The sequence below is a fragment of the Coregonus lavaretus genome, assembly GCF_964263955.1.
Source record: "Coregonus lavaretus genome assembly, contig: HAP1_SCAFFOLD_369, whole genome shotgun sequence".
Classification (NCBI taxonomy): domain Eukaryota; kingdom Metazoa; phylum Chordata; class Actinopteri; order Salmoniformes; family Salmonidae; genus Coregonus; species Coregonus lavaretus.
Window position 1 is genome coordinate 30,680 of NW_028159531.1, and position 12,854 is coordinate 43,533.

General features: G+C 44.6%; 1 protein-coding gene across 1 annotated transcript; it reads right to left on the reverse strand.

Moving 5' to 3' along the window:
- Window positions 1-1,397: 1,397 nt before the first annotated feature.
- LOC311122755 (amyloid-beta A4 precursor protein-binding family A member 2-like) lies at window positions 1,398-4,768 on the reverse strand (the record flags this gene model as incomplete). Its single annotated transcript, XM_084197080.1, has 2 exons — window positions 1,398-1,562; window positions 3,350-4,768. 2 exons carry the CDS (start codon window positions 4,766-4,768, stop codon window positions 1,398-1,400), a joined length of 1,584 nt encoding a protein of 527 aa, XP_084053206.1.
- Window positions 4,769-12,854: the final 8,086 nt, after the last annotated feature.

The window sequence follows — 12,854 nt, forward strand, 5'->3', positions numbered from 1 at the left end:
GAGATGAAGATGAACGGATTAATCCTGCGGACAGAGAGCCATTGATGTAGTCCTCCATGGACTTTCTTTCAGGAGCAGACAACGAATAAAGACGACCCTTTGGAGGGGCTGTTCCAGGGAGGAGGTCGATGGCACAGTCGTACGGTCGGTGAGGGGGCAGAGATGTGGCTCTACTTCTACAGAGCTCTGCATGATATAGCCACACATTAAAGCACTCTGAGTTATGGCCATCACTTGAAAGACATGCCACTCAAATGGAGGGTCCAGGCTGAAATATGAGTGGCCGTTCATTACAGTCTGTGAGGAAGGCCCAGGAGCACTGTCAATCCACTTGATAACTTAAAGGGAAACAACATCCTAGTATGTGTTGGTACACTTATGCTATAGTGGCCTCCCGCAAATATACACCCAGCTGTTGCTTTGCCGATACTTAAATGCTTCCGTATCATACTAGACGACCTTTAAAGTGAAGATGTGCCTCGCTCTGCAGTTCGGCTGTGCTCTCCAGGCTTAGTGCTGTCGTGTGAATGAAAGCCTGGCTGGACAAAACCATGTTAGGATAATAAGTCAAGTCGCTGGGTGGGCAGAGGAGAGGGCTCTTATGGAGGTTGTTCAGAGCAGAAAGGGCTGTGTCTCTGAGCGTCATTTCAACAGTCAGATCAAGGTTGAGTGGTTTTCCCTGATGTAACACACAGCTTGCTGCTCCAACAGTGGTTGCTCCCAACAGTGGTTTGACTGCTGAGTCAAAAAGGGCACAGCCAATTCCCTTCCTTTCAGAGCAATGGAAGTGGGGGAGGAGGATAGCAGCATTGTACAGAATGTCCCTGAGAGAAATGTCCACATTAATAACACAGTGGTGATTTCCTTAAGCAAACTGGATAACCACACTGTGTTAGCTGGAGACAGGGACTTCATTAATTCATAAACACAGTTAATTGATTCTCATAAATCCTCTGGGACTGGCCTTTTAACTATCCCAAAGCCTAGGACCAAGAGGTATGGTGAGGCAGCCTTTAGTTATTATGCCCCCAGCCTCTGGAACAGCCTGCCAGAGAACCTGAGGGGGGCCGAAACTGTGGACATATTTAAAAGAGATCTTAAAACACATCTTTTTAGCTTTGCTTTTCCTTAGGGTGCTTTTTAGTTGTTCAGTTTGTTATTTTGTTATGTATCTTATGTTTGTTGTGTATTACATATTTCAGCTTTTATTTGTATTGTTTTTTATTTGTTTTTTCCTGTAAAGCACATTGTGTTGCATTCCATGTCTGAAATGTGCTGTATAAATAAAGCTTGATTTGATTTGATGATAAATAATCTGTATGATAATAATCAGAAGAAAATCCCTTCACACCCATGACACGGGCTCTGAAGGCAAGCACAGGACGGTAATCCTACTGTTATGTATTCCACATAATATCATCTGTCACAATGAGTTTGGACTGCTGCCTCAGACGAGCCAGGTCCAGAAAGAGACAGTTTACCTCCGGGACATTGTTGTTCTCCAGCGGCACGTTGAGGTCAGAGCGCTGCTGTTTCCTGGGCTGCTCTGCACCGTTGGTCATCTGTGGGGGTTAAACCAGGGGTTAAACAGGGACCAGCGGGCAACAGAGAGTTAACAGTACATTTCCAAGCAGACAGTAGAAAAAAGGGCCGGTCCCTTAGGGAGCTACAGCTAACATACATTAGTAATACAGTCCGGTACAGTTCTCTATGGGTCGGAGAAAAGAGAGTAGGTGTAATGAAAAAAAAATACGGTCATGCTATTATTAGACATGAATTGAGTTCAGTAACACGTTTTTCTCTGAATTACACACAACATAATGGTGTTTTGAGTACCGCTATAGTCATGACAGTTCACATTTACTTTGCAAAGCATGATAAAGATTATGAAATTAAAGATTATGAAATTGCTCTAAATTCATATTAACATAATTCAACAATCCTTCTATTTACAGCAACAGCACAATCATAAATCCTGATTAGTATTCAACATCTACACATCAGCTTGAGCAAACAGTAATTAATTAATAATCATATCCATTTGTTGTTTGATAGGATTAAACAAATCTCTGCCCTGAGGAAGGAGGAAGTATCCAGCCTGAATCTGATGTTTTCAAACACTTCAGTGAGACGAACACAGTACCTGAACGCTGAAAGCATTTTGCAAAAAATTAACAACTGCTGCGTAAAATCACAAAGTCATCGAATATAACCTGGGCAGTATATTTTTTATTTTGGTTGTCAGTGACTGTTCTGCACAATATGTGCTTGCTTCCAATATCATCCAGTTATGTGGCCTGTCCCACTTCTCTCCAACAACACAGTAAAGAGAACACACACAGACAACCATACACACTGTTATGCATAACACACATCCACACAATGGAGCAGGTGTGCATCAGCATGCTACCGTCCCATACCGCAGGGCACACATAGGCTCTCCCCTCACCTCACCATCTGGCTGGGCTGGGGGCGAGCATGGTAGGACTCAGAGAGCGGCTTGGGGGGAGGACAGGAATAGGCTGTGTGTGTGTGTGTGTGTGTGTGTGTGTGTGTGTGTGTGTGTGTGTGTGTGTGGAATACAAGAACAGGCTGGATCTGAATGAGGGCAGTGGGCGTGGGAGATGGAGAGGGGAGCTCAAGGTGTCTGGCTGTGGCTGGGGGATGGGTCTCCAGCTGGGGGAAGGGAAGGGTCTCACTAGCTACACTATAGCTACAATGCAATAACCTGCCTGTCAACCACCTCACACATAATAAATACCTCCCTATCACAAATCTTGTTTTAATCAGTTCCAATGGCATAGGTCTGCTCCAGAATCTGAACATAACCTGACCGTACATCTTGTGTATTAAACACATGCCGTGACCCCACTCTCCGAGGGTGTCTCAGGGGGAGTGGGATATGCAAAAAAAAACATTTCCATTTCACCACACACTGTACAGGTTACACACTTGTACAAGTGTGAAACAGGACAAATATAAGCAGCCCCGATTTGACCTTTAATGTATAACGTTACTCTATACAGATCTCTCCCTGAGGGTTGGTTTAGTCCTTTTAAAATGGATACTTTGGTAAATGCCCCAAAATCTAGACGATTAAAAACCCAAGTCATGTTTATCCAGGAGATTAGTGTTTGAATCGGAAAAATTAAGTAATTAAATAACTTTGATCACTCAGCCCTTGATCTCCCTGTAAAATGTGGAAGAGAGATTAAACGTTGGATTTATATTCTGACAACCTTCTCATCACCTAAACTGTATGCCTGACTTTTCATTCACATCATTTCAATAGAGTAGATTCAATGAGCGTGTGTATAAAATACCCATCAAAATGGCCTCTCCCTCTCACCTGTTCTTGAGCCCACCGCTGTCGCTCCTCAGGGGTGCGGGAGCGAACCTTGAAGCCCCTCTGGAGATCAGGGTTGTTGTGTCGTGTGGAGGGGAGGTTGAGGGACTTGGGTCTGCTGTCGTGGCGGTGTGGGGTTGGGGTGTAGGGGGCAGGCTCAGGCTTGGCATGGGCCTCAGGAGGGTGGTAATCACTGGGTGCACTGTCTTGCACCAGCTCCTCAGGGCTCTGGTCAGTACCACCACTGCTCAGGCTACCCATGCTCATACTCATCTTGATCTCTGCCACTATCTGGTCAATGTCCTCCTCCCCCGTCTCCTCCCCTGTCTCCTCCCCCGTCTCCCCCTCCACTACCACCTTACGGCCACGGTATGGAGACCGCGGTACGTGAACCACAGAGTTCCCATTGTCCTCCTCCGGCGCATAGCAGTCCCCAGTGTAGCCAACCCCAGCTCTCTCCTCCTCTACCTCCTCCTCATCGTTAGGAAGGTACTCTTCCCCCTCCTCTTCTTCCTCCTCTGTGGGTGCGGGGGACTCATGCAGGACAGCGGCGGGGTGAGGGTGGTGGTCCAGGATGGGCTCCGGCCGCCCGTCGTAGATCTGTTCATCTGGGTCCTGCTCCACCACCTCACAGCGCACCTCTCCCACCTCCACCCCACCTTCTCCCTCCACCCACTCCTCCACCGCCTCCTGGCACTCGTCTGTGTCGGCCGGCGGCTCAGCCCGGACGTGCTGCACGGTGCTGGCGGTATAGTCAGCCTCTGCCTCATTGCAGTCCATGCTGCCCTCCAGGTAGCTGTCATCCTCAGGGCAATAGCGGATGTAGTAGGTGACGCCCTCGTCCTCCTCCGGCAGACCTTCATCATAGTCCTCCTCCTCTGAGGTGTTGTTTACATAGTCAGAGCTGGAGTCTCCGTCCAGGCTGTCAGCGTGGTGGCCTTGGCAGCCTGCATGGTCGTGGTCATTGATGTGACTCTGGACATGGCCATGGTCGTGGTCATGGCAGTCTACATCGTCGTGACTGTGACCGTGATCGTGACCATGACAGTCTGCATGCTCGTGGTCGTGGCCATGGCACTCTGCATGGTCGTCGCTGTGACTGTGGTCATCATGGTCCTGGCAGTCTGGGTGATCGTGGTCATGGCTGTGTTCATGCTCGTGTTCCGGCTCCGGTGTAGTAGGTGTGGGCGGCCGGCTGTCCGTCAGCTCTGGCTTCAGGCCCTGCTGGCGGCAGTAGTGGACCTCCTCCTCCTCCTCCTCCCCCTCCCCAGGCCCCTCCTCATGGTCCTGGCTGTGCTGCTCTGGGGGGTAGGCGGCGGGGCAGGGCGGCCGGGCGGGGGGCTCCACCATGCTGCAGCTGGAGCCACTAGTCCCTGGCCTCTTCCTGTGAGCCATCGCTGGCGCTGGCTGCTTACAGGCCATGCATCTCAACTGTCCTCAGTCCTACAGAAGGCAGAAAGACAGAACCACACCATTAGAGCTATACTGCCACAGTACAACCATCACAAATAACATTTAATGAAATACAGTGCAGGAAGGCTATAAAGATACAGTTTTGTAAGTGTTATGCAGCCCCCCTCCCCCAGTGAGTGAGCCTTTTAGACACAGTGACCACTGTGTTGTCCTACTGTGAAAACCTGTTCGGGCCAATTAGAGATGCACTATGACTGACAGCTAGGAAGGAAAGGATGTTTAGCTTTTCCTCATCACAACAGAAAGACATAGTGAGGGAACCAGTGCTTTTAACCACCGCTCTACCCAAAATTACAACCAACTAATTGCAGCATTACTGCAAAAATTGAATAGGCAAGTGGAAGGAGGAGAAAGTAAGGAACTTGTCTGTCGGCCCTGCATTAAAGATCAAAGTTGGTTAAAGAAAATTGTGATAAATAAAAAAGTATAGCAGTTTCATTTAAGGACCAAAAATTGACAGCTGTGCCATATAGATTGCAAAATAGTTGGGAAGAGATTGTTGATGTTCCGATTCCATGGCACATGGATTATGAACTGATACACAAAATGACGCGGGATTCAAAACTTTGAGTTTTTCTATTTAAATTATTATACAAAATTCTTGCAACCAATAGAATGTTATATAAATGGGGGATACAACCATCCCAGCTCTGCATATTTTGCTGTGAAGAGACAGAATCATTAGATGATTCGTTTTGGTACTGTCCATACGTAGCTTTGTTTTGGTCACAGGTTCAGGAATGGCTGAAGAATTGCAACATTTACCTGGAGCTAACACTGCAAATAGCACTGCTGGTTGATTTGAAAAGTCATAGTCAATCGATAAATAATGTAATAATACTCTTAACAAAAATGTCTATCTTTAATTTACAATCTTTAGAAATTATGAGAAAATAAAGGTTCAGAACTTTTGTGAAACACCATAGCAAAGTTGAAAAATATATGGCAGATAGAAATCAAAACTGGATGGTGTTCAGAGATAGATGGGAGGGGTTGTTTGGAGCTGAAGGGTGGGACGAAAAATAACAAGCTAACTAACATAAAATATACTGTGTCCGTAAAATGTATATAGGTTCAGAACTTTTGTGAAACAGCACAGTTGAAAAATATATGGCAAATAGAAATCAAAACTGGATGGTCTTCAGAGATAGATGGGAGGGGTTGAGGGTAGCTGAAGGATGGGACTAAAAACAAACAAAAGATAACTATTGTGAAATATACTATGTCTGTAAAATGTATATAGTATGTATAAGGTGGAAGTAGAAACCTAAGTGTTGTTGTCCATTAGTTTACTCCAATTAGGGGAGGGGTGGTAGGGTTAGGGGAAAATAATAAAGTAAAATATATATATATGTTATATAAATGTATGTATTTACAAAAACTATACTGTATATATGGGGGATTGGAAATAATCCAGACAATTACATTGATGGCAGCCACAATCTATCTGCAATATTAAAGTTAATCTACCCCCTAAAAAAAGTTACAAAATAATACAATAAACAATATTAAAGGCTTTTAACCACATACACACCTCATGTGAAACCACATCTACCCCCAGAAGTCCCCAACATATTACAACTAGCATTGTAGTCCTCTGTAGCTCAATTGGTAGAGCATGGCGCTTGTAACGCCAGGGTAGTGGGTTCGATCCCCGGGACCACCCATATGTAAAAATGTATGCACACATGACTGTAAGTCGCTTTGGACAAAAGCGTCTGCTAAATGGCATATTATTATTATTATATTATTAGTCGCATTGATCTCAGTATGGAAACACAGTTCCAAACAACCATAATGTGCATCTCACTGTGGTAATGATCAGGAGAACTAGTCTGACAAAACAAACAGTCTGTGGCTCTGTGCATACCTCTAAATTAGCTCTAACTCATCCTAACATAGCATCCATGCCTTTACAAAAGGCTGATGCACATTGATTCCCCTGCTGAACACAAACCCCTCTCTCTCTTTCTCTCAACCTGGGACTGGACACAGGATCTCTTCACCACTGAAAGACCTGATCAATTACTGCTATTGAGTCACACAGGTTCTCGAGTAGCTAACCCACACCCAGACCCACACTTAAGTGCTTACTTAGCACTACTGCATTAGCCTTGACACAACACAGAACTCTGCTCAATACAGCGCTTTGCATTGAGTTCTGTTTGGCCCGCGGACAAACGTCTGAGGCAAGAGAATGAAACAAAGAGGGAGCCTTAAACTAACTGGACTCTGACAGTCATACGATCCATACTCAAACGGAGGTCATCTCTACACAGAGGCCTGTGAATATTCACTCCTCTAACATCGGGAGAGATTGGCGAGATGTTCAGTCTCCCAGAGTATCTGGGCTGGTATTGATCTGCACACAGCAGGGTGGATAATGGCTCGCCTGGGAGATTGGGATCATTCTCCTAATTCAGATTGCTAGAATCATTGTTAGGGTGCGGCCACGAGGCGAGCAGGGAGAGATTATGTTGGGGTATTTCTGGTGCTTCCGCACGCAGGCCCCTAAACAAATTCAACAATCTCATTAGAAAGCTATCAAACAGTGAAGGGAGGGTATAAATCATGTGAGAAGCCATTAATAGAGGACGCACACACACAAGGCTGGGAAGACGAGTGCCAGCACAAAAACATTAGATGAGTATTAAAATACTGCGATTTAAAGAGAGAGTGAGGGAACACTGACCTTGTGTCCCACTTTCTCTCCTCCTCTCCTCTACGTTAGTTCCACCTGTCTCATCTCCACCAATTGCCACTAACAACTGGCCCCTCTTCTCTCTCTCTCTGCCCATAATTACGTTTTCCATCACCAGTGATTGCAAAGGCTAATTACCCTCACTCCAGCATCCACAGAGAGGCAGAGGCCCTCTCCCCATCTCCCTGTCCGTCAGGTGGCTCTGTCTGGGGGGTGCACTAGGTAGAGCTCCAGAAGCACACATACACAGTCACACATATACAGAACATATGATTCCCCATTCAACCCAGCTTTCTATCGTTATAGTGGGTACAATAGGAAATGTGATAACGACACATGCTGTAGATATCTGACTTGCAGAGACTCATACAGGGCAATAATAATAAGGCATGTAACTATATGTCTTACCTCTGTCTCTGGTCCTGAGCAGTAGTAGTGTTGTAGTGTTACAGGCGTGTAGCCCTGCCTTACCCCATCCCCCACCAGCTGCTCTCCTCTACGCTCCTCCTTCCTCCTCCTCCTCCCTCTATTATTTTCAGTATCTTCTAGCAGCCAGCCCTGCCTTGCCCACTCCCAATGGGGAATTATTGGTAGCTAAGAGTAACTGCCTCCCATTGGTACCAATGACCTTTCACTTCCTCTTTGTTTGGTTCTGAATAAATCCACCCCTCTTTTTTACTGTTGACTGAAGATTTCTACCAAGAGTGTGTATGTTTTACCTCTCCTTCAATGTATTCTGTCTGCCTGTATCTATTTTGTATGTGCAGAGTGTCTGTGTGTCTACCTACCTATCAATAGAATTGCTGAGGTGTGAATCATTCAATCCTCCCAGTCCCCAAATAGCTTTCCCAAATTCTGCTTTGTTTGAGCTGAGCCGTTTGAATTACAGACTTGGCAGCTTTTATTGAATTTGAATACATTACCATGTGAATGATGACTTATCACAACAAATACATAATACATCTGTCCTACCTGTTCAGGGACATGTGTATTCTGTCTCCTGGTATACCCCTAATTCAAAATGATATATAATGCAGAACGATCTGCATAGCGAACAACATTTTTCCCCTAGACATCTACTCTCACAAAGATATCCTCCTCTGAACGACTCATAACCATGTCAATGTGAATCCTGTGCCACATGCCTATTGTGTCCAAGTCTCTCTCATCTGATTGCAGTAAAACATGTGACAGGCCTGACGACTAAACCCTGGTACAAATCACAGTTGGTGCTTTTTGAACAAGCAGCCTTAATGAGAATAGTGACTATGAGCATCAGTGAGGAAATGACTAGAAAGCTCATAAAAACAGCACTACATTACAATAGAGATGTTTTCTCCCATGTGCTTCCTATAATTAGGACATTCTAATATGTATGTCAAAAGAGGAATATCAAAGTGGTTTCTCTATGGCTGTTCCCGGGTGATTTGGAGCTTATGCTGTATCTTTGTGTAACACAACTACTGTCCATACCCATGTTTTTCATAATATGACTTACTGTATCTACCTGTGAAGGAGGTTTATCAGTTTCTTTCACAGCAGCCTAACCATTCTATTACTTAACTTGACAACAAGGAAACAATAATGTTTATATTCTACTGGATTTATTGAAATGAGCCTATAGTTTGCTGGAAGTACAGTACAGACCAAATGAAAACAAGACTGGTGTTAACAGAGACACAGTGGCATTGGCAGCCCCTATATCGTATTGCAGGCAACAACAGTGAAATGGATCCCAACTAATTGGCCCTAATCATGCTAGTAATTGCACTTTAGTGCTTGTTTGATTAGATATATAAAACGCCTCCTTTGTAAACCCCAATAGGATGGCTTAATCACTTCCTTTCCAAACAAGCTGCAGTGTGTTTTCTCTGTCCTTTCAACTGCCACTGCATCTTGCTCACATTGCAATAGAGAAACCTATCAGATTATTGATCAACATCCACTGTAGAAACTCCACTCCACACATGACAGGATCATGTTCAAAGATCAGTCTCACACACCACAGTTCTGTATAGGGTAAAGTATGACCAACAGACAGCCCAAAAAATGTAAGTGTCTATAGACAGGTTAGCTGACAACGTCACGAAAACAATGCGCACCCTTCAATGGGGCAGATGGCAGTGTGTTGTTGTGATTCTAGATGGCCAGATAGCTAGCAACAATGACAAGAAGCCCACAGTATGGCATTAAGCGAAATAATCCTACATTAGATAGCCTTATCCTTGTCAAACCCCATTCAAAAGGGTCGGTCTCTAGACTTTATGATGTGCTACAGGCCCACATAGAGGTAACCACAGACACTATTAAAAGGGCTTGGGAGCAGGAACTTGGTTCAGATATCTCAGATGAGGACTGGGTAGAAGCTCTCAGGAATATAAACCACAGTTCAGTGAATGCCAGACACAACCTTTTTCAGTTTAAGGTGATACACAGGTTACATTACTCAAAGGTTCAACCACTGTGTGAGAGGTGGAAGCAGGATGAGGGGACTTTAACCCACTTATTTTGGACATGTCCTAAGTTACATGTTTACTGGGCTCTCATTTTTGACTACTTATCTAAAGCCTTTGAAAGAGTTATAGCCCCAGACCCATTAATGGCTCTGTTTGGTACAGTTGGGAATAACCAGGAAGGGAAGGCTGTCTCTCTTTGTACTCTATTAGCCAAAAGGCTCATATTGCAATTTTGGAAATTGGAGACATTTACATTTACGTCATTTAGCAGACGCTCTTATCCAGAGGGGGGGGGGGGGGGGGGGGGGGGGTAGAATGATTACTTTATCCTATCCCAGGTATTCCTTAAAGAGGTGGGGTTTCAAATGTCTCCGGAAGGTGGTGAGTGACTCCGCTGTCCTGGCGTCGTGAGGGAGCTTGTTCCACCATTGGGGTGCCAGAGCAGCGAACAGTTTTGACTGGGCTGAGCGGGAACTGTGCTTCCGCAGAGGTAGGGGAGCCAGCAGGCCAGAGGTGGATGAACACAATGCCCTCGTTTGGGTGTAGGGACTGATCCTGAAGGTACGGAGGTGCCGTTCCCCTCACAGCTCTGTAGGCAAGCACCATGGTCTTGTAGCAGATGCGAGCTTCAACTGGAAGCCAGTGGAGTGTGCGGAGGAGCGGGGTGACGTGAGAGAACTTGGGAAGGTTGAACACCAGACGGGCTGCGGCATTCTGGATGAGTTGTAGGGGTTTAATGGCACAGGCAGGGAGCCCAGCCAACAGCGAGTTGCAGTAATCCAGACGGAAGATGACAAGTGCCTGGATTAGGACCTGTGCCGCTTCCTGTGTAAGGCAGGGTCGTACTCTCCGAATGTTGTAGAGCATGAACCTACAGGATCGGGTCACCGCCTTAATGTTAGCGGAGAACGACAGGGTGTTGTCCAGGGTCACGCCAAGGCTCTTCGCACTCTGGGAGGAGGACACAACGGAGTTGTCAACCGTGATGGCGAGATCATGGAACGGGCAGTCCTTCCCCGGGAGGAAGAGCAGCTCCGTCTTGCCAAGGTTCAGCTTGAGGTGGTGATCCGGAGACTGTATCTACCTTTGAAATGTGGTTACGAGATTTAGGGAATGTAATGCATATGGAAAAGATTCGATACAATACCTCCAATGTTTTACAAAAATCTCTATATATTTTATATTAGAGATTCTTCAAATAGCCTGCATTCCAGAAGCTGGTTGAGAGAATGCCAAGAGTGTGCAAAGCTGTCATCAAGGCAAAGGGTGGCTATTAGAAGAATCTCAAATATAAAATATATTTAGATTTGTTAACACTTTTTTGGTTACTACATGATTCCATTAGTGTTATTTCATGGTTTTGATGTCTTCACTATTATTCTACAATGTAGAAAATCGTAAAAAATAAAGAAAAACCCTTGAATGAGTAGGTGTGTCCAAACTTTTGACTGGTACTGTATATGCTGTCTTCTTGTAATATGTACAAACTAATAGGAATTTTTCCTTTTCTTTTTGTATATGTGAGTTAAGTTTTGTTTTGTCCCCTAAATTTGCAATCCCATTCAACACTACAATGAATGTCAATGTTTGTATCTCTGTCTTCTTTTGGATAATAATAATGTGATGAATCGTAGGTGGCTCATTTCATCTAGTTTTAGCTTGTTCTTGATACCCATGTACCTTGTTTTGAGGTGTTTTAACTGATGTCACGTCTATGCTAATATGGCAAAAATTCACTAGCTAGCTAACCAACAGCTGTAACGATGTATTTGAGAGACAACAAGTGCTCATTGAGCAAATGTACTTATGTTTTCAATAAACATTGGAGACAAAATATACTTTACATGGTGTCAATAATCTAAGCCAACCATTTCTTATTTTCCCCATAGTTGCACACAACTAAACTGTATATGATGGAGACTATTGTTGTCAATCCCAGCGGAGTCCTTGCCCCCCCCCCTGCTCTCTCTTACAGCACAACGAGACAGAGGTGTTAAAAGGTTTTAGATTAGGTGTATTACTGGGGAGGTTCAAAGCGGTTCAAGTACAAGGCTTTGTGCACCTACAAAAGGATGTTACATACTGTATGATATGAGCAGAATAACAGAGATCAAAATCAAATGGAATCGGGGAATTGCTCCTGAGAGTCTTAAATGAGTAAGTACAGTGAGGGAAAAAAGTACTTATTTACTTATTTTCTTATGCAAATCAATTTATAACATTTTTGAAATGCGTTTTCTGGATTTTCTTGTTGTTATTCTGGATTTTCTCCTTCAATATTTACAGTATTATGAAAAACAGAAAGTTTGGTGTGCCTTGTTAAAAGCTGCCCTATTCCTAGGCACATGCAGACATTTATTTAGATCCCCAACACAGGGCCTCCTGCACATCACATCAGACTGCAGTGCTATGATGTATGATTTCAATTTAACAGGCAGAGATGTAATACAATTAGCTGAGGATTTAATGCACCTCCATGCCTGTGTGGAATGGGAACAGCCCTCGTTTCATCTCCTTTACAGAAGCCAGGGAGGGGAGAGGAGAGAGAGGAGAGGTACATGAGAGACAGAGAGTAGAAGAACCCTGTTGTCCCCCACCCCCTCTTCCCTAAGGCAGGATAATATATTTGTTTGGGTAAGATATGAATAAAACAACAGCACCTGATGGAGTGAAAACTCCTTGAAGGCCAATTATCCCAGACATCTATAGACAGATGTCACGATCGTCGTTAAGAGAGGAGGACCAAGGCGCAGCGTGATGAACGAACATGTTTATTTATCATTAGCGATAAACACGGACAGTAAACAACAAACGACTCGTAACGTCCTAGGTAACATAGACCAACACGGAACAAGAACCCACCAACACAAAGGGAAAA